This window comes from Micropterus salmoides, unplaced genomic scaffold, assembly GCF_014851395.1.
Source record: "Micropterus salmoides isolate LMB-PRFRI ecotype aquatic unplaced genomic scaffold, ASM1485139v1 Ms_hic_scaffold_13, whole genome shotgun sequence".
Classification (NCBI taxonomy): domain Eukaryota; kingdom Metazoa; phylum Chordata; class Actinopteri; order Centrarchiformes; family Centrarchidae; genus Micropterus; species Micropterus salmoides.
This window is the reverse complement of record NW_024040374.1, coordinates 35,704,119-35,728,943: the sequence shown is the minus strand read 5'-3', so window position 1 is coordinate 35,728,943 and position 24,825 is coordinate 35,704,119. Positions and strand designations below refer to the sequence as shown.

The window sequence follows — 24,825 nt, the reverse complement described above, 5'->3', positions numbered from 1 at the left end:
TGGTTAGAGCCTGTTTGTGCTGTTCTCTGAAGGGAGTAGTGCACACCATTGTAGGAAATCTTCAGTGTCTTGGCAATTTCTCGCATAGAATAGCCTTCATTTCTCTGAACAAGAACAGACTGTCGAGTTTCAAAAGGAAGTTATTTTTTTTCTGGCCATTTTGAGAGTATAATCCAACCCACAAATGCTGATGCTCCAGATACTCAAATAGCTCATAGATAAAAAATATATATATATATATATATATATATATGTTATTATTCGGAGGGGTGTCGTAAAACTTTTGGCAATATAGTGTGTGTATATACACACGCACAATATCAATACACAGTCAGTATATTCTCCTTTTTCTTTCTGACCTAAAGTTAAACGCTATAATGAGTGCTTTATTCTACTGTGTGTTTATGTGTGTGTGTTCAAACACACCCTGACAGCCCAGTGTAATTCGCCGGAGGCAGATGCTGTGCTGCTTAGAGAGGGACTGCTGGTGTCCTTCTGAAATCAGACAAACAAAGGCTGTCATAGCACTGTCACAACATCCACACTGGATTCACACATCTTCTCTCATGCCGAAGTTTTGATTCAAGGTTTAACAATATAATACAGTTAACACAAAAATGACAGTAATTGATTAAAAATTAATTTTATTCATATAAATTCCAATATTCTGAAGGAAAAAAACAGTGGATTCAAGCTTTAATGATGAAGTCATACTCACAAACTTTGGGGGAGGGACTGTGAGATTGAGGCTTGACAGACTGACTTCCTGCCCGCTCTGAGCACAGGCCACCAGGCGCAGAGCTACGAAAAATCCCTGAGAGAAAAACAACTCTTGTAATACATATTGTATTTACTGGAGATAGTTCAAATAAAAAATTTATATATATATATATATATATATATATATATATATCTCAAATACTGTATTGTAAATACAAGTATTTGATACACTGCTGATTTTGCAGGTTTTCCTACTTGCAAACATGTAGAGGTCTGTAATTTTTTAATCATAGGTACACTTCAACCGTGAGAGACGGAATCTAAAACAAAAATCCAGAAAATCACATTATATGATTTTTAAATAATTAATTTGCATTTTACTGCATGACAAGTATTTGATACATCAGAAAAGCAGAATTTAATATTTGGTACAGAAACCTTTGTTTGCAATTACAGAGATCATTCGTTTCCTGTAGTTCTTGACCAGGTTTGCACACACTGCAGCAGGGATTTTGGCCCACTCCTCCTTACAGACCTTCTCCAGATCCTTCAGATTTCGGGGCTGTCGCTGGGCAATACGGACTTTCAGCTCCCTCCAAAGATTTTCTATTGGGTTTAGGTCTGGAGACTGGCCAGGCCACTCCAGGACCTTGAGATGCTTCTTACGGAGCCAGTTGCCCTGGCTGTGTGTTTCGGGTCGTTGTCATGCTGGAAGACCCAGCCACGACCCATCTTCAATGCTCTTACTGAGGGAAGGAGGTTGTTGGCCAAGATCTCGTGATACATGGCCCCATCCATCCTCCCCTCAATACGGTGCAGTCGTCCTGTCCCCTTTGCAGAAGAGCATCCCCAAAGAATGATGTTTCCACCTCCATGCTTCACGGTTGGGATAGTGTTCAAACACGGCGAGTGGAGTTTAGACCATAAAGCTCTATTTTTGTCTCATCAGACCACATGTCCTTCTCCCATTCCTCCTCTGGATCATCCAGATGGTCACTGGCAAACTTCACACGGGCCTGGACATGCGCTGGCTTGAGCAGGGGGACCTTGCGTGCGCTGCAGGATTTGAATCTATGACGGCGTAGTGTGTTACTAATGGTTTTCTTTGAGACTGTGGTCCCAGCTCTCTTCAGGTCATTGACCAGGTCCTGCCGTGTAGTTCTGGGCTGATCCCTCACCTTCCTCATGATCACTGATGCCCCACGAGGTGAGATCTTGCATGGAGCCCCAGATCGAGGGAGATTGACCGTCATCTTGAACTTCTTCCATTTTCTAATAATTGCGCCAACAGTTGTTGCCTTCTCACCAAGCTGCTTGCCTATTGTCCTGTAGGCCATCCCAGCCTTGTGCAGGTCTACAATTTTATCCCTGATGTCCTTACACAGCTCTCTGGTCTTGGCCATTGTGGAGAGGTTGGAGTCTGTTTGATTGAGTGTGTGGACAGGTGTCTTTTATACAGGTAACGAGTTCAAACAGGTGCAGTTAATACAGGTAATGAGTGGAGAACAGGAGGGCTTCTTAAAGGAGAACTAACAGGTCTGTGAGAGCCGGAATTCTTACTGGTTGGTAGGTGAAATACTTATGTCATGCAATAAAATGCAAATGAATTAATTAAAAATCATACAATGTGATTTTCTGGATTTTTAGATTCTGTCTCTCACAGTTGAAGTGTACCTATGATAAAAGTTACAGACCTCTACATGCTTTGTAAGTAGGAAAACCTGCAAAATCAGCAGTGTATCAAATACTTGTTCTCCCCACTGTATATGAAAAAGAAAATATTCTCTGCCTACACAAGTTAAAGGTATTTTTAAAGCTGGGCTAAAGCCATGTACTGCACAGATTCCAAAACTTTTTTTTACCTACTAGTTATTTCAACACCAAAAAGTCAGTTCCCTACCTGTTTGTCCAAATAGCCTTTGCCATCGGGATCAGCCAAATCCCAGATCTGAAACACAAGACACAAACACACAGCTTTAAAGACACAGTGAAATGAAAACTAAAAAGTCCTACTCTGGTCCATGTATTAATTGTTTCTTTATCTTTTATTATATGCTTAATACATGTCCTGTTAAACACAGGAATACTTTTGTATGTGAAGGTCCTCTGCAGCTCCCTAGCTCCATTTTTTATTTTTTTTTCCCCCCTAAATCCACATCCCTCTACAACTTTGTATCACATTTCCACGTTCCCTAAGCCACGACCACTTCTAAATCAATCACATCTAATGGATTTGATCTTTATTTTCTGAAATGTGATGTATTTTCAGTTTCACACAGAAATGCATCACATTAGAAAATATGTTCTGGTTTTTGCCATTCCCTTCTGTGCGTTCTCTAAAAGCATGCCATGTAAACTGAACTACTGTGAAAAGTCATGCTCCTGGCTTGGCTAATGAAGCTACTTAGTTTGAACTAAGGCTTCCCGATTTGGAGAAAAAGTCATATTGTGTTTATGGTGGACAATATTGCGATTTGCGATTGCAATTCGATTATAATTGAACAAATGGTACTAAGAGTCTACTTGCTTGATTATCAAGGCAAATGCACTAAATACTGACATTTTGAATTTCTCAACTTGAACAAAGTTAAATGATAAACATTATTTTTAACAATAACTAGTAAAACAGATGTAAAACAGAATGTTGCTCTCAGGAGGAGGCAGCTAGAAGGAGCAAATACTGGCACACTGGCACTGTGGCTCTGGCTAAATTTACATCTGTCCACTGCAGAAACTCTATCCATAACCTGGAGGAGGAACTAGTATACACAAGTGTATTAGTATAATATTATAACATTAAATAAAGAGTATAATGTTCAGTTAAAAGTATACTGTTAGTAGCCTATAACAAGAATATATGAATTACTATATTCATTATAACACTAGTTGAATATTAAATCCAGTTACAGCAGATTAATTTCTGTCGGTTGTTTTTTAATTTGTTAATGCTGAGTACTAACTTGTCAATATTCAGATTGTTCAACATTCTAAAGTCTGCATGTCAGACTTTTAATATCCTGCCCCATCCAGCCTGCGATTGGTCGTAATCGATTAGTTGAAAAGTTGAACATGCTGAACAACAAAAGGCAACGATACTGCAAACATTAAATGGCCAGCGAGCCAAACCCAAACCTTCCTTATCTTCTCCCAGTGTTCTTCTGTCTTACTGCCTCAGCTACTGCCGATGTCTCTCTGTCTCTGTCACAGAGCGACCGGCGAGTAGACTATGTTTTTAACGATTAGCGGCAGGGCGGGGAGTGGGGTTACGGTAGGTTGTTGTTTATTAAAAGTTACTGGCACACTGCTCATAAATAAATGTTCTCATTGCACGTAGGCTTATCTGTTTATACGTTACAGTGCAGTGAAAGGTACCAATCTATGGCTTTAATTTAATTTAATAAAAAGCAGTGGAAAAAAGAAAAGTCTTCAGTCTTAATTTAAAAGAACTGACTGTTTCAGCAGACCTGCAGTTATCTGGGAGTTTGTTCCAGATATACAGAGCATAATAACTGAACGCTGCTTCTCCATGTTTAGGTTTGACGAGGGGGACAGAAAGCAGACCTGATCCCAGACAACCTGAGAGGTCTGGATGGTTCATAATGAAGCAGAAGGCCCTAAACCATTTAGTCCTTTATAAACTAACGGCAGGATTTTGAAATCAATTCTGTGACATACAGGAAGCCAGTGTAAAATAAAGGCAAAAAGCCCCCAAAAATAATCTAAATAATATTAAATAATTTTATTCATTCCAACTCCTTGACCTGTTTGGATGCTTACTATATAAAAATATAATTTGACAAGCAATACAGGAGATAGGTTTGGGCTATTTGGGCTCATAATGTCAGAAAAGGAAGCGCAGGAAATGGATTAAGTGCATCAGACCTTGAAAAGATCAATGCCACCTATGTCAATAGGATAGTTCCTCTCCCGACCACCAAGCCAGACCAGCCGGAACAAACGTCACCGCAAGCGGAGCGATCGCACCAGAGGGATGTTTCACAGAAGCAGAATTTAGAAATCCAGGATAACTTGACCTAGTGTTTTCCGCGCATCCTCTCTTTATCGGTTTCACAAAGGCCAAACCAGCCTCAGGAGGAGCACCTATGTCAAGCCAGGTGTAAGTAATTCAGATAAATGCACATCAGCAGCTTTCTTCAAGAGACCACACAGTCGATCACAGATTTATTGATGCTGAAGTGGAATAGACGTGTGCAGCATACTGTACACTGTGAGAAACAGCAAATAAAGGTTTACGATAATAAATAATAAGCACATATTAAAAAAGAAAGAAAGAAACACGGCCACAGTATTAAAACAGCAAGAAAAAGCGGGGCAGACACTTGAACTGAATAACCAACTGAATACGTAAGTAAAAATATTAGAGCCCAACCAATATATTGTTGTATAATATTATCCGCTGATATAAGCTACTTGCAGATAAATCTGCATCGGCAGACAATTTATGACTATTAAAAAAGAAACGAGTCGGATCCTTCCCTCATGGCATGTGTGTTGCATAGTTGGCCCACCAGAGGGCGCTCTGCAGCTCCTTTGTTAACAACACTGCTGCACCACAGAAGAAAACATCAGCTGATCAGAGTGTACCGAGCTCCGGAGAGTAGCTCCTGGTAGCTCTCACAATCAGTGTTCACTGTATTGTTCACATAATATCACAGTCCTCATCACTTCTCCTCTCCTGAAAACATTCATACCAGACTTGCTCCTCCCTCACAATAATATTATAGTAATATTAGATGCCTTCAAGAGCAGTGTTTTTATCAGGGTCACTGTATCATAGATGACATGTTTTAGAGCAGATGGTGGTTGAGAAATGGTTTCTCGTAGCTTTGGCTAGAATTAACAGTGCTGGTAAAGGGATACGCAAGATGTGAACATGCTACATAGTAGAAAGTAGTCACTGTGGCAGATTATATGTAAGGTAAAAACTATTACTACCATGACAAAAATATACATATATAATTTTTGCCTGTTTATTATTATTATTAGTAGTAGTAGTATATTTGTATTTTTTTATAGTTTTGATTTGATGGCATCCACTATCTATACACTATTTACTTTAAGTACTATTTATAACTATCAAAAAGTTTTTTAAAACTGCATTATGTCATGGTATCTTGGTATGGTCTCAACATACTTCTCCTCTCCTGAAAACATTCATACCAGACTTGCTAACCCTCCTGTTTTTCACTGCCCTCTCCATGGTCACAGCAGGATGTTTAGAGGCTATGCTGCCGGCAAACGTGATTGATGTATTTCTGAAACAGTTCGAGCGAACGGTCCTCTCATTTCTCCCTAGTTCATTACTTCTAAATATTCTTTAACATCACTTACAGCAGCTAACGCTAAATTAGCTACAAAGCTGGCTAATGCCGTTTATCAGTGGAGGAGTGCTAACATTTAAGAGCAGTTAAACAATAGTGTTTAAGGTATTCTAAATATTGTTAGGACTGTGGTTTTGTGTTCATGTTTTCCTGTTTTAGTCTGTTTTCATGGGTTGAGTTTTGGGTTCTGTGATTCTGTAAGTTTTATTTGATCTTGTCATGTTTTGGGGTTTTGTGTTTTGTAGCTGTAATGGGAATTCCATGAGAACCATCTCCTAGCCTAGTTTATTATTTTGTTCATTCGCATATTTACTTTACTTAGTATCTATCTTGTCTCTTATCTTAGTTCTTAGTCCTGCGTTTTAGCTCTGTAACTTAGTTGTTAGTCCTATGCCTTAGTTTATGTTTTAGTGTTTACTTCGGGTCTGTGAACTTCAGTGTTTTTATTATTTCAATCCCTCTCTCTCTCTCTCTCTCTCTCTCTCTCTCTCTCTCTCTCTCACTCTACTGCGACCCCTCAGACAGGTAGCATGTACGTAACTCAATAGAGAGCTTGCGGTCCAGTGAATTTCAGGTGTAAGAAAGGGAATTTGTGAGCTGATCATAGCAATGTAAAGGAGGAAGAGAGCCACGTTTAATTATGGGTTATTATGGGGTGTTACACATGGAATCTCCGCTTTAATCTTGTGTAAGTAATCAACTTACACTGTAAATTTCCAGCTAAACTGAGGCTTGTTGAAGAACCCTTTCTCTCTCTCGCCTGCCATTCAATGTATGCAATACATTTCTTGAGTGACATATTAACGTCCTCTGCTCACTTTTAACTCATGATATAGTGTTATAATTGTCATTATACATTTTTCCATCATACTGTATCGATATTCCAGCCCATCATATCGATACATAAAATTTTTAAAAAGCACTTTGATGGTTAGCTCATATATAATGGGAATCTCCATTAACATGCTAACGTACATTAGCATCGCAATCGTGATAATATAATCTTAACATAAGCTACATGTTTCGCTTCACATGCTTAACATCCTGAGTGACATACTCTGCAAGTACATATGTTTCCTGAGCTTTGAGTGAAATAAAAAAACGCTGCTAACTTCACTGGCTTAATCTGCTTTTCTGCTACTTCAGCACTCCACACTGACTAGCTACTGCATCCCCAAAGGGTCAAAACTCAAACCCAAAATTTCCAGTGGCCTAAAAATACAGCTACCACTAGGTGGAGAAAGGGCAGCACAATGCTGCGTCACCGAACTGTTATCAGTATAATGTGATGTACATATTACACTTAGGTAGTACAAAGCAATTTGTATTTTTAGCAAAAAATTCCATAAATTTGCATTTTTATGTGCCTTAAAGAAATGTTTATTATATTAAGTTTTCATAGTTGCTCTAAGTTCTGTCATTTTAATTTACAGACAGAAAAGAGTGTGCTGTAGAATTGTGCTGTTTTCTAACAGTTTGGATTTGCAGCAAATACAGAAAACTATTTCACAGGCTTTTTGTATTTATAGTTAGACAGATATCATGATGTATCATTATAGGATTGTCTAACGATATATCGATTATCACAGAATTGCTGTATCGTGATATTATCATTATCATGAACCATATATCGTGTATCGTAAGGTACCCTGTGATTCCCACCCTAATAATCATGACAGGTTCAGTTAAAAGCAAGGATTTTTGTAGCTACTTATACATTCAGTCAGTCCACTATTGTCTGCCACACTTTTTCCCACTGTTTTTTTACTGTGCCCATGCTACTTTTTATTTTATTTTGTTACATGTTATGCGCTTATACACTTATATAAATAAACAGATTTGCCTTTAGATATGGTCAGGAAACGCGTCATGCAAACTACTTCACTTGAAAACTGAGGCCTTCAGTGTATTGTTCTTTCAGGGTGTTCCTTGCCAATTTACTTATTATCAGGACCCACTAAGCTTTGCCAATATTTTGCTTTGGACCTCAGGACTTCCTGCAGTATCATGTACAGGACATATATATATCCAGGAAGTATTCACAGCGCTTCACTTTTCCCACATTTTGTTATGTTACAAAATCGTTCAGCCCTAATACTCACGGACATTCACAGAGTTGTCCTGTAGACACTCCTTTGTTACCTTGGCTATGTGCTTAGGGTCATTGTCCTGTTGGAAGATGAACCATTTTCCCAGTCTGAAGTTCAGAGCGCTCCGGAGCAGGTTATCATGGATGTCTCTGTACATTGCTGCATTCATCTTTCCCTCGATCCTGACTAGTCTCCCAGTTCCTGCCGCTGAAAAACATCCCCACAGCATGATGCTGCCACCAACATGCTTCACTGTAGGAATGGTATTGGCCAGGTGATGAGCGGTGTCTGGTTTCCTCCAGACATGACGCTTGCCATTCAGGCCAAAGAGTTCAATCTTTGTTTCATCAGACCAGAGAATTTTGTTTCTCATGGTCTGAGAGTCCTTCAGGTGCCTTTTGGCAAACTCCAGGCAGGCTGTCATGTGCCTTTTACTGAGGAGTGGCTTCCATCTGGCCCCTCTAACATACAGGCCTGATGGGTGTTGTGCTGCAGAGATGGTTATTCTCCACAGAGACATGCTGTCAGGGCCCGTGTCCACCAAAGCGTTTTTTTCTGACGCCAGCGTCTCTTTTCAACTCATTCCAATGGGAGCGCCACGTTTTTACAAGCTGAGAGAGTTGAAAAATGTTCAACTTTGGGAAAAACGTCAATGTCACTTTTTACCCAGCTGTCCAATCACAGTAGAGGAGGGGCGGGACAAATACTACACCGTAGCAACGGTTACTATCCTGGAACCGGGCTTCATCTAACCTCAGCTCTTGGACTAAACGGTGGTACTTGCCAAGATGTTTCCTCACCCACAAAATGTCATGAACCCACATACGGTGAGTCCGTCCTCTCTCTCTACCTGCTTCAGCCTTCTCTTCATACAGAGCAAGGGCCAGAGCAAGTACTCTACTCTGTGTTGACATAAGTTAGCTAGAACTACTTGCAACAAATGTATCATAGCAACCAAAGCAGTCAGAAAAAATGCTGCACCTCAAAAATGCCCGCTAGCGCTCCCTGCTGGCCGTTTTCAAAAGAGCAGCTGCCGTTTTCAGCTGGCAAAAAATGCTGTGGTGGACACGGGCCCTCAGAGTGACCATCAGGTTCTTGGTCACCTTCCTGACTAAGGTCCTTCTCCCCCGATTGCTCCGTTTGGCCGGGCGGCCAGCTCTAGGGAGAGTGCTGGTGTTTCCAAACGTCTTCCATTTATGGATGACGGAGGCCACTGTGCTCATTGGGACCTTCAATGCTGCAGAAATTTTATGAACCCTTTCCCAGATCTGTGCCGCGATACAATCCTGTCTTGGAGGTCTACAGACAATTCCTTGGACGTCATGGCTTGGTTTGTGCTCTGACATGTACTGTTAACTGTGGGACCTTCTATAGACAGGGGTGTGCCTTTCCAAGTCATGTCCAATCAACTGAATTTACCATTTTATGGACTCCAATCAAGTTGTAGAAACATCTCAAGGATGAACAGTGGAAACTCAGCTGAACTCAACTTTGAGTGTTTTTTTGGTTTTTCACTTTAATAAATTTGTAAAGATTTAAAATAAACTTTCTTTCATTGTCATTATGAGGTAAAGATTATGGGGTAGAAATGTGGAAAAAGTGAAGCGCTGTGAATTCTTTCCGGGTGCACTGTAGTGAAGGTGGGCTGCCTTGTCTGAAACAAAGACACCTTCTACTAACATCATAAAAAATAGTACACTTTTTACAATAAAACATTAATCTTAAGATAAAAAGACCAAGCCAATATCATAATATCATTGCAAGCTGCTTTGCATCAGCGCATGGTTAGTTTAAACCTTGGCCTTTAACTTCACAAATAACAATAATGCAGTTTTGCACTAGTTTAAAGCTGCAAACGCAACACTGATATATTATCAGCTCATTAAATTAAACATCCAATAGACAAGGAACAACCTTTATAATTCACTTGCATATTTGTGTCCACCTGATGAATGCAAGGCTGTCTCAGAAATCACCACTCATTCCCTCTCTAGTGAGTTGTATGTAGAGGACTATATAGTGAGCTCACTCGCAAAATGTAAACACTTTTGGACATTTTGCACTTACTCCAGTCATTATCTCGGCACCAGCAGTATGTCATTGCTGTTGGACAATCGGTTGGTGGAGTGTTTTTTCTATCAGCACAATGCATGGTGGTCTGTACGGCTTGGTTAGTGACCATCGTTTGTACACTACTTGCATTCTGGAATAGTTTGAGCGGACTATATAGGGTATAATACAGTGGGGAGAACAAGTATTTGATACACTGCTGATTTTGCAGGTTTTCCTACTTGCAAACATGTAGAGGTCTGTAATTTTTTATCATAGGTACACTTCAACCGTGAGAGACGGAATCTAAAACAAAAATCCAGAAAATCACATTATATGATTTTTAAATAATTAATTTGCATTTTATTGCATGACATAAGTATTTGATACATCAGAAAAGCAGAATTTAATATTTGGTACAGAAACCTTTGTTTGCAATTACAGAGATCATTCGTTTCCTGTAGTTCTTGACCAGGTTTGCACACACTGCAGCAGGGATTTTGGCCCACTCCTCCTTACAGACCTTCTCCAGATCCTTCAGGTTTCGGGGCTGTCGCTGAGCAATACGGACTTTCAGCTCCCTCCAAAGATTTTCTATTGGGTTCAGGTCTGGAGACTGGCCAGGCCACTCCAGGACCTTGAGATGCTTCTTACGGAGCCAGTTGCCCTGGCTGTGTGTTTCGGGTCGTTGTCATGCTGGAAGACCCAGCCACGACCCATCTTCAATGCTCTTACTGAGGGAAGGAGGTTGTTGGCCAAGATCTCGTGATACATGGCCCCATCCATCCTCCCCTCAATACGGTGCAGTCGTCCTGTCCCCTTTGCAGAAGAGCATCCCCAAAGAATGATTATTGCGGCGTATACCAGTAAAACAAACAGACCAGACCCACCAAAACAACTAAAACGCCACAGCAGGCTGAAACATGAGGATTTACACTGAAGACGCGTCACGCTGAACCATCGTACATATTGAGTCTCTTTATTACGCTATTTCACATACATAGAAAACCAATCACTTACTTTGAGTGATGCATGTTGTAAGTAGTGCAAAAGGTACCTCAGAGACATCAGTGAAAGATGTTGACGACGATGGTAACGGTCAACAGAAAGTTCTTCCCCATGCTCACCCTGCAGCCATGATCAACCCAAGATTCCTCACAGGTGAACACACACACACATTAATACAGACACCACGCCCCCGGTCACACCCACAGTAACTGATGACGTGACGATGCGCGTGCATGTACACTACAGTGCAAAGAAAAGAGAGGAAACCCAATAAAAACCCAAACAAACCCAGTGTATGGCTCCTACATTCCGGCCCCCAATTATTTTATAGTAATAATTGACCACCACTACAACCCTCTTGTGGGAGACAAACACCAGTTAGAAATGCAAAGTGAAATATTCCCTTAAAGGTCCTGTTAATGCCAAAGTTCAAGTCTGCTATATCCAAGGATCTTCACTGCTCCTCTGCTTCCTGCAGAAGGCAGACTTTGGTTATTGGCCTTGTCAAATAGCTGGTTTTAGTTTTAATCCGTACACTTCGCACCAGTCCATTTTTGTCCGGAACAGTATCCACAATTCTTCCTATAATCCAAGCATTACGAGGTGCCATCTCATCCACTAGCACCACAAGATCTCCTGGGACAAAGTTTCTTTTGGCAGTATTCCACTTCTGGCGCTCCTGAAGTCCAGGAAGATATTCCTTCACCCAGCGCTTCCAGAACAAATCCGACATATACTGCACTTGTTTCCAGCGACGACGACTGTAAACATCCTCCTTCTCGAACAATCCTGGTGGCAACGAAGGTTGCAACTTAAGCAGAAGAAGATGGTTAGGAGTCAATGCCTCCAAGTCTTGAGGATCTGTTGATGCCTTTGTTAAAGGGCGGCTATTAACAATAGCTTCAGCCTCACAGAACACTGTCACCAAGCCTTCTTCATCCAGGGTCTGAGTCTTCAAAATAGAGTTTAGCACCTTACGGACTGACCGAATTAGCCTTTCCCAAGCACCTCCATGGTGGGATGCTGTTGGGGGATTAAAAACCCATTTCACATTCTTTTGTAACAGCATGTCATTGATGAGGTTCTGATTCAGATTCTCAATGGCGTTCCTCAATTCACGCTCAGCGCCCACAAAGTTAGTGCCATTATCCGAATGGATTTCCAAAACTTGACCACGTCTCGCCAAAAACCTTCTGAAACCATTAATGAAGGAGTCTGTGTCCAAAGAAGACAGAACTTCAAGATGTATGGCTCGCATCGCTAAGCACGTAAAAATTAGCCCATACCTCTTGACCACAGCTCTTCCACGTTTAACTTCAAATGGTCCAAAACAGTCCAAACCAACTCGACTGAAAGGAGGCTCATCAGGAGTTATTCTGTTGTAAGGAAGGTCAGCCATTTTCTGATGTCCAGGTGAAGCGGACAATCTACAACAGATGACACACTTGGCCAAAACCCTTCTGATGGCGGCGCAAGCACCAGGAATCCAATATTTCTGACGTAGGTGAGAAAGCATGTGGTTTCGTCCACCATGGCCTGTTACTTTGTGTACATGACAGAGAATAAGATTGGAGATGTGTTTATCTTTAGCCAGTACAACTGGATGTTTTGCTTCAACTGGCATAGCTGCTCTACTAAGCCGTCCTCCAACCCTAATGAGATCACCATCCAGGATCGGGTTGAGCTTGTAGAGGTGGCTCGTCCTCCTTACACACTCTCCTTTCTTCAAGTTGGCCAGTTCCTCCGGAAACATTGTTTTTTGACAAAAACAGATAATATTTGACTACGCTACAACCATATCCTCCATAGACAGAAAATCCTTTGGCACTTGAGCCTTAAAACCTTTCATCTGGACCTGTAGCTCCTTTTCCACCTGCTCAGCACTTTGTTCCGATTCAGAAAGGGTTCCTCTCAGCAGCTTTCGATGTCGCACCAGAGACAGAAGTAAGGTCTTAAACTTGAGAAGCCAACCAACAGCCCTTTTAAGACGGAACCAGGAGGAAAAGTAATCAATGAGCCTCTCCACTGGACTGACCTGCTCAACCTGAGCCGCATTCACCACCACAGCCTTGACCTCCGGGTCTCCAATCAGAGTATTTTCCAAGGTCTCAGGATTTGGGGCCAACTGCTCTCAGGCTCATGAAGGAAGTCAGGACCACGGAGCCATGCACCAGTCTTTAGAAATAACTGAACTTTAACGCCTCTGGAGGCTAGATCTGCAGGGTTGGCTAACGTATTCACGTACCTCCATTGGGATACATTAGATATTTTCAATATTTCAGACACTCTGTTTGATACGAAGATTTTAAATCTGGACGTCTCGTTGTTTATGTATTTCAAAACAGAAGTGCTGTCTGTCCAAAAGACAGACTCTTGAAGGTCCATTTGCAACTCCTTCCTCCACAACTTGTCCATTCTGCTAGCCATCACCGCGGCAGTCAGCTCCATCCGAGGAATGGTGACAAGTTTTAAAGGAGCTACTCGTGCCTTTCCCATTATGAATACACTGTGAGTTCGCCCGCTATCATCATGGAGCAACAGGTAAGTCACAGTCCCAAACCCTTCCTCACTTGCGTCTGCAAAGTGATGAAGTTGAGCAGAGACAAGAAAACCAAAGTCCACAGGTTTTAAACATCTACTAACTTCCCAACTTTCAAGCTCATGAAGCTCTTCCAACCAAGCCGTCCATTCTCTAATCACTGAAGAGGGCAAAGGTTCGTCCCATCCCAAACGTCTCCTACAGAGGTCTTGAAGGATTTTCTTGGCAGACAAAACAACAGGTGCCAAGAAACCAAGAGGGTCATAGATCGAACTAGTCACAGACAAGATTCCTCTTCTTGTGAGTGGGTGTGTTTTAAGCGTAATTTTAAACTTGAATGAGTCAGATTGGACACACCACTGTACACCCAAAACATACTCTACAGGCAGAGCGTCACTATTTAAATCCAGATCTTTCACCTCCTTGGCGAGCTCATCCTGAGGAATAGTAGCGAGAACAGAGCGTCGGTTACTAACCCATTTTGTGAGCTTAAAACCACCTCCGCACACAAGGCACTAAGCTCTCGACATAAAGAAACTGCTTCCTCTTCAGAGCCAACAGACACCAGACAATCATCAACGTAGAAATGGTGCAAGACCGTGTTAACTGCATTAGAACTGAAGCACTTTTGATTGTCTTCAGCACACTTCCTCAGGGCAAAACAGGCACAACTGGGAGAGGAAGTAGCACCAAACAGGTGTACCGTCATTCTATACTCCACCAGCTCCCGACTGCAATCTCCATCAGGCCACCACAAGAATCTTAACAGATCAGAGTCTTCAGCCGGCACTCTGACCTGATGATACATGGCCTCAATATCTCCCATGAGCACTACAGGTTCTTTACGGAATCGTGTAAGCACTCCCACTAACAAGTTCGTGAGATCTGGTCCCTGAAGAAGCTGTGAGTTCAACGATGTCCCCTGAAACGTAACTCCACAATCAAAGACTACCCGCAGTTTCTTCTTCTTAGAATGATACACCCCATGATGAGGTATATACCATACCCTTCCATCACAACGGGTCAACTGCTCGGTTGGAACTCTCTCTGCATAGCCGTTAACCAACATCTCAGACATGAATGCGATGTAATCGGAACGAAAAGATGGATCCTTATTCAAACGTCTTTTAAGACTCAATGCACGCTGTTGTGCCACTGTCTTATTGTTTGGCATTTTGAGGTGTCTTTGCTTCACCGGCAAACCAATACTATAATGACCATCAATGAGCTTAGTAGACTCTGAGACCAACTCAATGAAGCGCTTATCCTCCACTGACAGACCAGGTTGTTCATCCTGCAGAGTTTCAGGGAAATCTACCTTCAACTGCTTCTCCCAAAGCTCATCAAGCCTCGCCACCGAGATCCGATTGACTGTGATGTCAGGCTGCAAACATTGTTCACTGATATGACAATCTCCATGGAGCGGGCCATTCACCGTCCAACCCAAGATGGTCTTAATCGCATAAGGGCCCCCGTTCTCTGCACGAATCACCTCCCACGGCTCCAAAGCTTGAGGAACGTTAGTGCCAATCAGAAGATCCACATCAGAATTGATCTCTGGTATTTTTATGTGTCTTAGGTGCGGCCATCTTTGAAGGTCTTTTGAGCTTGGAATGTTACCTCGATGAACCGGCATGTTCTGCTGAGTAAAAATCTCAGACAGGCCACAGAAGTTGTTCGAGTCCAGCCCGGCGACTTCCAAGTCTGACAACTTGTAACTGTCTACCACTTTCTCTTGTCCCATAGTCCTAAGGAGAATTCCCAACTTCTTCCCTGTAAGATTGAGCCGAGTCATGAGTCGCTCTGTACAAAACGAGGCGGTACTCCCTGGGTCCAAAAACGCATATGTGACCAAGATCTCCTGACCCCTCTTAGATTTCACTTGAACAGGCAAGATAGAGAGCGTACAGTCCTGCTTACCGGCCCCAGTCAAGCCACTAGACTGAACAGACACCACAGCACCGTCTCTGGCCATATTCAAGCCACCATTGGCCTGAGTCGGACTCGTTGGTTTTGCTGTGGGGTAGATATGCAACAACGTGGGATGCTTATTATTGCATACTTTACATGTCATACGTTTTCGGCAGTCTTTACTCATGTGTCCGACGCACAGACATCCAAAACACATACGGTTCTCCTTCAAAAAGGAAATTTCTCATCTTGTGTTCTTTTATCCAAACTAAAACAAACATCTAAAATGCCCAGCCCCACAAAACAAACAAACTTTCGCTAGTGAATTCTTCTCCCTTTTAAACCCAGGCTCCACCTTATTCTCAGCAGGTGCTACAGTAGTAGCGAAACTACTGCCTCTGGCTTTTGAACGAGGTTGAGACCGGACCATTTTTACTTCATTTCTTCCACTCGCAGATGTCTCTTGTATATTTCCAAAAAGAGGGTCACTCGCCATCTTGACTTGCCTCTCAACAAACTTCACAATATCTGAGAACATAGCTCTGCGATGAGACTTCTCATGAATATCGCAGGCCACACTTCTCCAATAATCTCTCAGCTTATAAGGCAGTTTTTTCACAATGATTTGCATATTCGTAGGTACGTTCAGATCACTTGCAGAAGCTCCCATAGAGTTGCAGCATTCCCGCAACAATAAACTGTAGGCCCGTAAAGCCTTGACATCTTCGGCCTTAAGCATCGGCCAGGAAAGCACCTTGTCCATATAGGCAGAAGCTACCTTAAATGGATCACCAAAATGCTCCTGAAGTAGTGATTTTGCCTTACTATAACCATGGGACGGAGGCAGATGTTGACAACTTCGGATCAAATCCCTGGGCTGACCTCTCGTATACTGTTCGAGGTAATACAAACAATCCGTCTGACTTTGCGTTCTTGCCTCAATGTTGTGTTCAAATCCTCTTATGAAGGTTTGATACTGCAGTGGATCTCCATCAAAAACTTGTAGATCTCGCTTAGGTAAGAGAAAAAGTGACTGTTGTCCAACCAATAAAGACGTGATTTGATTTTGCCTTTCTAAAACTGTGAGAAAACGCTGATCAGAATTATTCACGGTTACAGGTGCATCTCCATACAGAAAGTTAGTAATAGATGGATGAGAAACACCTTCTGGCAAAGTGTGCTGATCAACCCCAGTCACAGCAGCAGGCAGACTATGCAAAGTGGACTGACCGGCCGAGGTCACAACAGCAGGCAACTGGCTTTTGTTGTATGTCTTGGACCTCACAGAAGCATCACCTGGAAACGAAATTTCCCCTATCGCCTCTGCAGCCAATGGTTGAGTGTTGAATTCCGGCACAAATATTGGAGCTTCATGGCTCAACTGTATACTTTTCCCTCTTTTCAAATAAGAGTTCATCCCATCTGATTTCACAGAAACATGAGACACGCAAGATCCTTCTGAAGCCTTGAACACACTCACTTTAGCCATAGACGCTGCCAGCTCCATGTCCATCTCCAGCACCTCCTGCTTTCTCCTCAACAGTTCCTGCTGTTCCTCCAGGGCATGCTTTTTACTCAGCAGCTTTTGACGAACCATAAGGGCAGCAGTCTCAGCCTCAGCTCTTATTCTGGCTGATGATGTAGTAGACAGAGGTTTACTCACTACTGTACTGAATCTCTTTGACCTCAATGCCACATTGGAAACACTATCACTTGGCCTAACGTCATCTTCTGCATTTTCCACAGTTTTGACTATGCATAGCTCATTATCGCTGAAAACAGCAGATCCTAAACATGGTGCAACAACGCCCTCTGCTGGTGCCTCTGGCGCCTCCAGCAGCCATTTATTAGTCTCCTCCACAAAAGCAGTTGTATGTTCTTCAACACTATAAAACCAACCATTTTGTTTTTCTTGTTCCTCAGGTGGAAGCATAGGAACAACAACGCCATGGAGATGACTTGCTTCTGTTAACAAATTCGACAAACTTTCAAGACAAGACCGTATTTTTTTAGCATTTCCAACACTTTTCATTAGGTCTTTAATTTCTTTATTGCATCTTTAATTTTTCTTACTTTTACTTGACGTTCTTCTTGGAGCTGCTCCAATTTATATTCAAAAGCCTTGGGTGTAAGTTTTGTTTGTCTTTTCTCAATTGACCTGGAACCATCCAACTCCATTTTCATTTACAAAATAATCCAATAATCTGCTAATGTTAAAACTGCAAAGTACCTGCTAATGACATGCTAAACAGCGCCCATAATGACTTATATCATATTTCATGACACATACCATTGTGAACAAGGTACAATGTGTTGTCTTTGATTCCCTCTAACTTATTCACTGAAGCTAAACTAACTCAACCCTAGTCTTCTGTGCATACTAGCGGTGGGTATTTATGTACCTAAATACCGATAGTCTTGAACCAGACTGACAGTCTTAGAACCAGAACCACGGCGGCACTCCCAAGCGCAATGCTTCACCCGCTTGACGCACGAACCAAAATACTACAAAAAGTCCCAAAACAAACAAACAGTACAATCACCTTATGCGAAAGTACCGCTGAGCCTAGCAGGGAATACAATTGGTCCTTAACAGACAATCCACAAAGTTCAATGTTTTATACCTTGTGATAAAGACGACTGCTTGACAAAATGAGCATAGTAATCAGCCAATTTGTGAATGAATGGGCTTACGTGAGTCCTAAAGCGCTGGCTGTCTATCGCTTACAACATGGAAAGCGATTGCAAGCATCCAGTGTAGTCCCGACAATACGTTTGAATCAGCGCAACAACAACTTTCTGTTGACACAATATTGCGGCGTATACCAGTAAAACAAACAGACCAGACCTACCAAAACAACTAAAACGCCACAGCAGGCTGAAACATGAGGATTTACACTGAAGACGCGTCACGCTGAACCATCGTACATATTGAGTCTCTTTATTACGCTATTTCACATACATAGAAAACCAATCACTTACTTTGAGTGATGCATGTTGTAAGTAGTGCAAAAGGTACCTCAGAGACATCAGTGAAAGATGTTGACGACGATGGTAACGGTCAACAGAAAGTTCTTCCCCATGCTCACCCTGCAGCCATGATCAACCCAAGATTCCTCACAGGTGAACACACACACACATTAATACAGACACCACGCCCCCGGTCACACCCACAGTAACTGATGACGTGACGATGCGCGTGCATGTACACTACAGTGCAAAGAAAAGAGAGGAAACCCAATAAAAACCCAAACAAACCCAGTGTATGGCTCCTACAATGATGTTTCCACCTCCATGCTTCACGGTTGGGATTGTGTTCTTGGGGTTGTACTCATCCCTCTTCTTCTTCAGGGGCGGCTGTGGCTCAGGAGGTAGAGCAGGTCGAAGTGTCCTTGGGCTGATACTGAACCCCGAATTGACCCTGGCGGCTATTCCGCCAGTGTATGAGTGAGTGTGAATGTTAGTTTCCGTTTGAGCACTTAGGCTCAGTGTATGAATGTGTGTGACTGGTGAATGCAGATGTAGTGTAAAAGCGCTTTGAGTGGTCAAAAAGACTAGAAAGGCGCTATACAAGTACGGAGCATTTACATTTACATTCTTCCTCCAAACACGGCGAGTAGAGTTTAGACCATAAAGCTCTATTTTTGTCTCATCAGACCACATGTCCTTCTCCCATTCCTCCTCTGGATCATCCAGATGGTCACTGGCAAACTTCACACGGGCCTGGACATGCGCTGGCTTGAGCAGGGGGACCTTGCGTGCGCTGCAGGATTTGAATCCATGACGGCGTAGTGTGTTACTAATGGTTTTCTTTGAGACTGTGGTCCCAGCTCTCTTCAGGTCATTGACCAGGTCCTGCCGTGTAGTTCTGGGCTGATCCCTCACCTTCCTCATGATCACTGATGCCCCACGAGGTGAGATCTTGCATGGAGCCCCAGATCGAGGGAGACTGACCGTCATCTTGAACTTCTTCCATTTTCTAATAATTGCGCCAACAGTTGTTGCCTTCTCACCAAGCTGCTTGCCTATTGTCCTGTAGGCCATCCCAGCCTTGTGCAGGTCTACAATTTTATCCCTGATGTCCTTACACAGCTCTCTGGTCTTGGCCATTGTGGAGAGGTTGGAGTCTGTTTGATTGAGTGTGTGGACAGGTGTCTTTTATACAGGTAACGAGTTCAAACAGGTGCAGTTAATACAGGTAATGAGTGGGTAATCATACAATGTGACTTTCTGGATTTTTGTTTTAGATTCCGTCTCTCACAGTTGAAGTGCACCTATGATAAAATGACAGACCTCTACATGCTTTGTAAGTAGGAAAACCTGCAAAATCAGCAGTGTATCAAATACTTGTTCTCCCCACTGTAATTCTCACTGTACATTCGGACCGCACTACAAAATGGTGAGCTCACTATATAGTGAGGTAGTTGGTGATTTTGGACACAGTCTAAGTCCAATATTTGCTTGGTTTCCTCTTCAGCTGCTAACTGCTCCATTATGTTCACCAGCTAATCTCTGTGTCTGTCTGCTGTTTGCTGCTGAGCAGGTCGTCCACAGTGGATTTGTGATTACAATTTGCTCCATGTCCCAAATATTATTAGTAAGGTCTACAAACCAATCAGGGCATATATTCTGTAAAAAAGACACAGAGCCCCTTTAGGTAATGTTTGTGTGCAGATAACCGGTTCTAATTGGTACCGTCCCTTTTTACAGATTTGATCATGTTTGCTCTTTTGGACATTTTTCAACAATGCTGACAGCAAACACAGACTGACAACACCACAGACCAGAGGTTGACCTTCAGTCCACTGACAATCCACAACTGCAATAAGAACAATTAAGATCCACAAGCTGCAACCACCTTGAAACAAACACACCTCTCCAGCTCTGTGTGGAGTAACAGTGCACCATCAGCCACTTTACAGCAAACAGTGTAACCTTTGCCTACCTTTCCCAATGTAATGTCAGGAAGTCCAGACTTTTTCAGGAACAAAGCAGCTTCTGTTGGTCCTACTCTCCCTGTATTCACAGGATCCACCTTGGAGCAAACACATAGGTCATAGTCTGAGTGCATTATGTCATATTTAAATCTTTCATTTTTGGGCTATTCCGCAGAATCTGTGCCATTTCTGTCCCCACGACATAAAATGTATAAATATGCATGAAAATTTACTTTTAAAAACTTATTAAGCAAAGAGTCCTGCACATTATTCTACTCTACTCTAAAACTAAAAACTACCTAGAACACTAAAAAATAGCATTTGTTTCCTCTCCCCACTCCCTAAAACTATACTCTACCATGAAATATCATGATTAAAGTCCCCCTCCAGTGTATTTTGACATTTCTATGATATTTCATATTTTTCTGAGTCATTTCCTTACAATGCTGATTACCCACATAGTTTGCCAAATATTTTTTGACACACAGCTTAATTTTGTGCTCAAAGTTGCAAAAATTGCTTTGTTGTTAAAACGGGGTTGTGACGTATGACTATACTAATTCCATAAGTCATCTCCAAGCTTGCGCAGGCGCACTGTCATGCCTCATTAAAAAAATAACGCCGTCACGCCTCGTTAAGTCAGAGCGTCAAAGCGATAAACATCTTTTTTAGCTAACCAATTTATCATGTAATTTACTTAGAACTTACAGTAAGTATGTCTCTCTGTGTCTGATAGTCGGTTGGTCCTTCTAGTTTAGTTAACGTTAGCTAAGTTAACTAAGTTGTAGTTAGCCAGGTGTAGTTAGCTAGCATAGTTATTGCAGAAAGTTAGCTAACAGAGGGTCTTCATTTTATTTTTTAGTTTCCTCCTCTTGGTTTAGTGTGCTGTTCATTTTCATTATGGCATCTGTGTGTGCGGTGTTTGTAATCAGTGGTTGGACATCTTGGGACGACAGATGACAGAAAACACGTCGCACTTTCACCTGCCATCGTCTTATGTCTGCAACATGCATTTTACTTACGGCCGTTTCACCAATGCATCAGCGGAGGAAATGGTATCAGTAGTCTTTACATACAGTTACAACAGAGTAATATACCCCCCCCGCGGTAAAGTAAGCGCGCCATAAACATAGTGGGAGTTATCGTGTGCAGTGCATGACAGGACCATCTATGATTGATAACAGCTGATACTTGCACATTAATAGGTAAGTAATAGCTACTCCTGACAGTGTGCTAAACTTTACAGTGTAGCGATGTTAACGCATCATATCATTAGTGAACACTCCAGCCGGTCAGTTTTTGGTTGTCATGGTAATGTATTACTTCCGACTATTAACCACACCCCCATTCTCTGTTTGAGAAAGGACTTTAACCAAAAACGGTTGTTAACACTGGCTGGAGGGGGGCTTTAAATACCTTCAGAAATCTTGTTTTTCTTGCACTGATGAGTGACCCCATATCCCAGCTATGCTTTAAACATATTTTCTTCATAAAAAGGTAATAATGTTTGCGTAAAAATACACATTTTAGTTGTTTTATCACTCAGGCCTGTTACCCTAATATATCCCCCCCTCTAAAGAATTTGGTACATTCTACCAGTCCCATGTTTAAGAGAAAGTTGCATCATCTGCATCTTCTGAAGGTCTTGGGAAGATCAAAAGACATATTTGTTATATAAAAATACAAATTTGTGGTAAATAACTAGAATGTGCCCAGTGTCCTCATGCTATTAGCATGGACACCATGTGACTATATTTCACGTATTTGCTAATTCTATGCTTTAAGCTCAGTCCTATTACTTTCAGTCCTGTCAGTCAAATACACTCTCTTCATCTCCTTAGCAGCATTCCCAGAGGGGGTCTTTACAATTTTTTATGGGTTGTGGTGGGCTCTATTTTACCTCAAGAGTGATGATACTAGTGTCATATGAAACTAGATCAACTAATTCATCCATTGGTACCATGAAGTTTTTTGCATTTGTTATAAATGTGTTATTTTTGCCTAGTGTATTTGAATATTTCTGCATACTGTTACCCAACGCTCATTCCTATTATCTTTCCTGTTACCCAGCGCTCATTTCTGTTATCTTTCCTGTTACCCAGCGCCCATTCCTGTTATCTTTCCTGTTACCCAGTGCTCATTCCTGTTACCGAGAGCTCATTCATGTTATTAAATTGTTTTTGTTTTTAATAAAAATGAAATATAAACAACTATTTTTTAAAGTAAGTTTGGCCAATCATTTAGCCAATTGTTTAATACATTACATGATAAAAACATTGATAAGCCTGAGGTTGTGCTCTCGTTTAAAACAAAAAAAGGTGTTGCATTTAAAAAAACAACAAAAAAACTTGCATATAAAGTACAATTTGCCACAAATATACAACAACATGTAACCAACAATTTCTTTAAAAACACTTTTGTTAGGGAAAAACAAAAACAACTTGCTTTTAAAATGACACGAGTTTTGGTAACAGGACTGAGAAAAAAAAGTTAAACAAATTTGCCTGATAGTGACCAATATATATTTGAAATAGTTTAATGAGTGTGTTATTAGATTCAGTGTTGAAAAAACATAATAAAATGAAGTTTATTTTGGAAGACAACCTAATGGCACGCATTCGGTGGAATGGCCTGTTTTTCACACGTGTTTTGCATAAATAAGGATTAATGCAAATGGAAAGCATTTATATAGGCCTTACTAGTCTTCCCACCACTCAATCCTTTACACTGCACGTCACATTCACCCATTCACACACTGATGGCAATGGATGCTATGCAAGGTGCCACTCATCAAAACGATACTAACATTCATACACTCACAATTTGGGGTTCAGTATTTTGCCCAAGGACACTTCGTCATGCAGACTGGAGGAGCCGGGGACCCAAGGCGCGCGCCCATGTTACAGTATAGAAGCAATATGCTTGGAGTCATCGTCTTACCTGTCTGTAAAAGTTCTCATATACAGGGTTCCCACTTGACAACTGTGGCAGAAAGAGAACAGTTTTGCACTGTAAATCAACCCATGCACTTCTCTCTACAGGTGAGGTTCCTTCAGATACAATCACCGATAACATTTAAGCAGTGTATTCTAAAATTTCACGTTACGCTTCTATTACCAGCGTATTTCAACCAGCTGAAATAAGCTTTGAATTTCGGTTTGTTGAAAGAACTCCCATGCCCTTCTGCTCACAATAACAATGATATGGCAAACCAACTGTATTGTCATTTAATGACTGTTGCGCAACCGCAGCAGGCAAGGCACTCGCTACCGTGGGTGCACACCAGCCTTAGCATTAAATTGGCCACTAGTGAACGTTAAGACTACTGAGCCAACACTAAGCACCTTTAATGAAAGCTTAGCCCAGGTTAGCGTGCTGTAATGTTATAGCATGCATTCTAGCCACAAGAGCATGTGTATTTCCATCCTCATACTACTTGGCATCAATGCTAGGCTAGCTAAGGTTTGCTAGCTTAAGCACTGAGCGTTATGACTTTCTGATGCTTTGTTACACGTCCGTGCGCAGGCCTGCCCAGGTCTAACTTTCTATACAGTGCCCACGTTGCTCGTTATGTTTCAATTTGTAATTAGTACGTGTAGTTATGTCGCAAGTTAACAGCTACACGGCTAGCTAGCACCAGCTGAGGCTAACAAGTCCGCTACCTAACGGTACTGCAATAACGTTAACGTTAGGCCTTATTCGACCAGCTGACTGCCTCATTTCTAGCTGCACTCCAAAGAGAGCTCTTTTTTTTTAAAGCAAAACAAAATGCAATGTCATGAATGACACATACTATATCATTCTATTCATTATCTTAGCCTAAAATTAAAGTGTAGAGTCGTAAATTGCTGCATCTATACCTGAGTGAGAGATGTGTGAGCTGCCATCTTCCCTGTTGCTGCGGGAACGCTCCCCTCCCTCCCTCTCTCTCTCCCTCCCTCCCTCTCTCTCTCTCGCTCCCTCCCTCTCTCTCTCTCTCTCCCTCTCTCCTCTTCCCTCTCCCCTTCCCTCCCTCTCTCTCTCCCTCCCCCTCTCTCCATCTCCCCTTCCTCTCTCCCTGCCTCCCTCTCTCTCTCCATCTCTCCCTCCCTCTCTCTCTCCCCCTCTCTCCATCTCCTCCCCCTCTCTCCATCTCCTCCCCCTCCCCCACTCCAAGGCAACACTCCCCTTAGCGGACAAGCCAATCCCTCACACCCGGGCATGGAAACATTTATCGACCAGGGAACAGA

The 24,825-nt window shown here is 42.0% G+C and overlaps 1 protein-coding gene across 3 annotated transcripts in view; it reads right to left on the bottom strand.

Annotated features, from left to right (window-relative positions):
• The window catches only part of LOC119901327 (epidermal growth factor receptor substrate 15-like 1), a 35,574-nt gene extending 11,064 nt beyond the window's left edge, over positions 1-24,510 (bottom strand). For all 3 annotated transcript variants that reach the window (XM_038716961.1, XM_038716960.1, XM_038716962.1), the window contains exons 1-6: positions 24,457-24,510; positions 23,537-23,578; positions 20,605-20,694; positions 2,621-2,668; positions 719-814; positions 427-495 (exon numbers count right to left, since the gene is read on the bottom strand). In XM_038716961.1, coding sequence (XP_038572889.1) covers positions 427-495; positions 719-814; positions 2,621-2,668; positions 20,605-20,694; positions 23,537-23,578; positions 24,457-24,483 — 372 coding nt within the window. In that variant the 5' untranslated portion in view covers positions 24,484-24,510. The remainder of the gene's footprint in view (positions 1-426; positions 496-718; positions 815-2,620; positions 2,669-20,604; positions 20,695-23,536; positions 23,579-24,456) is intronic.
• Positions 24,511-24,825: the final 315 nt, after the last annotated feature.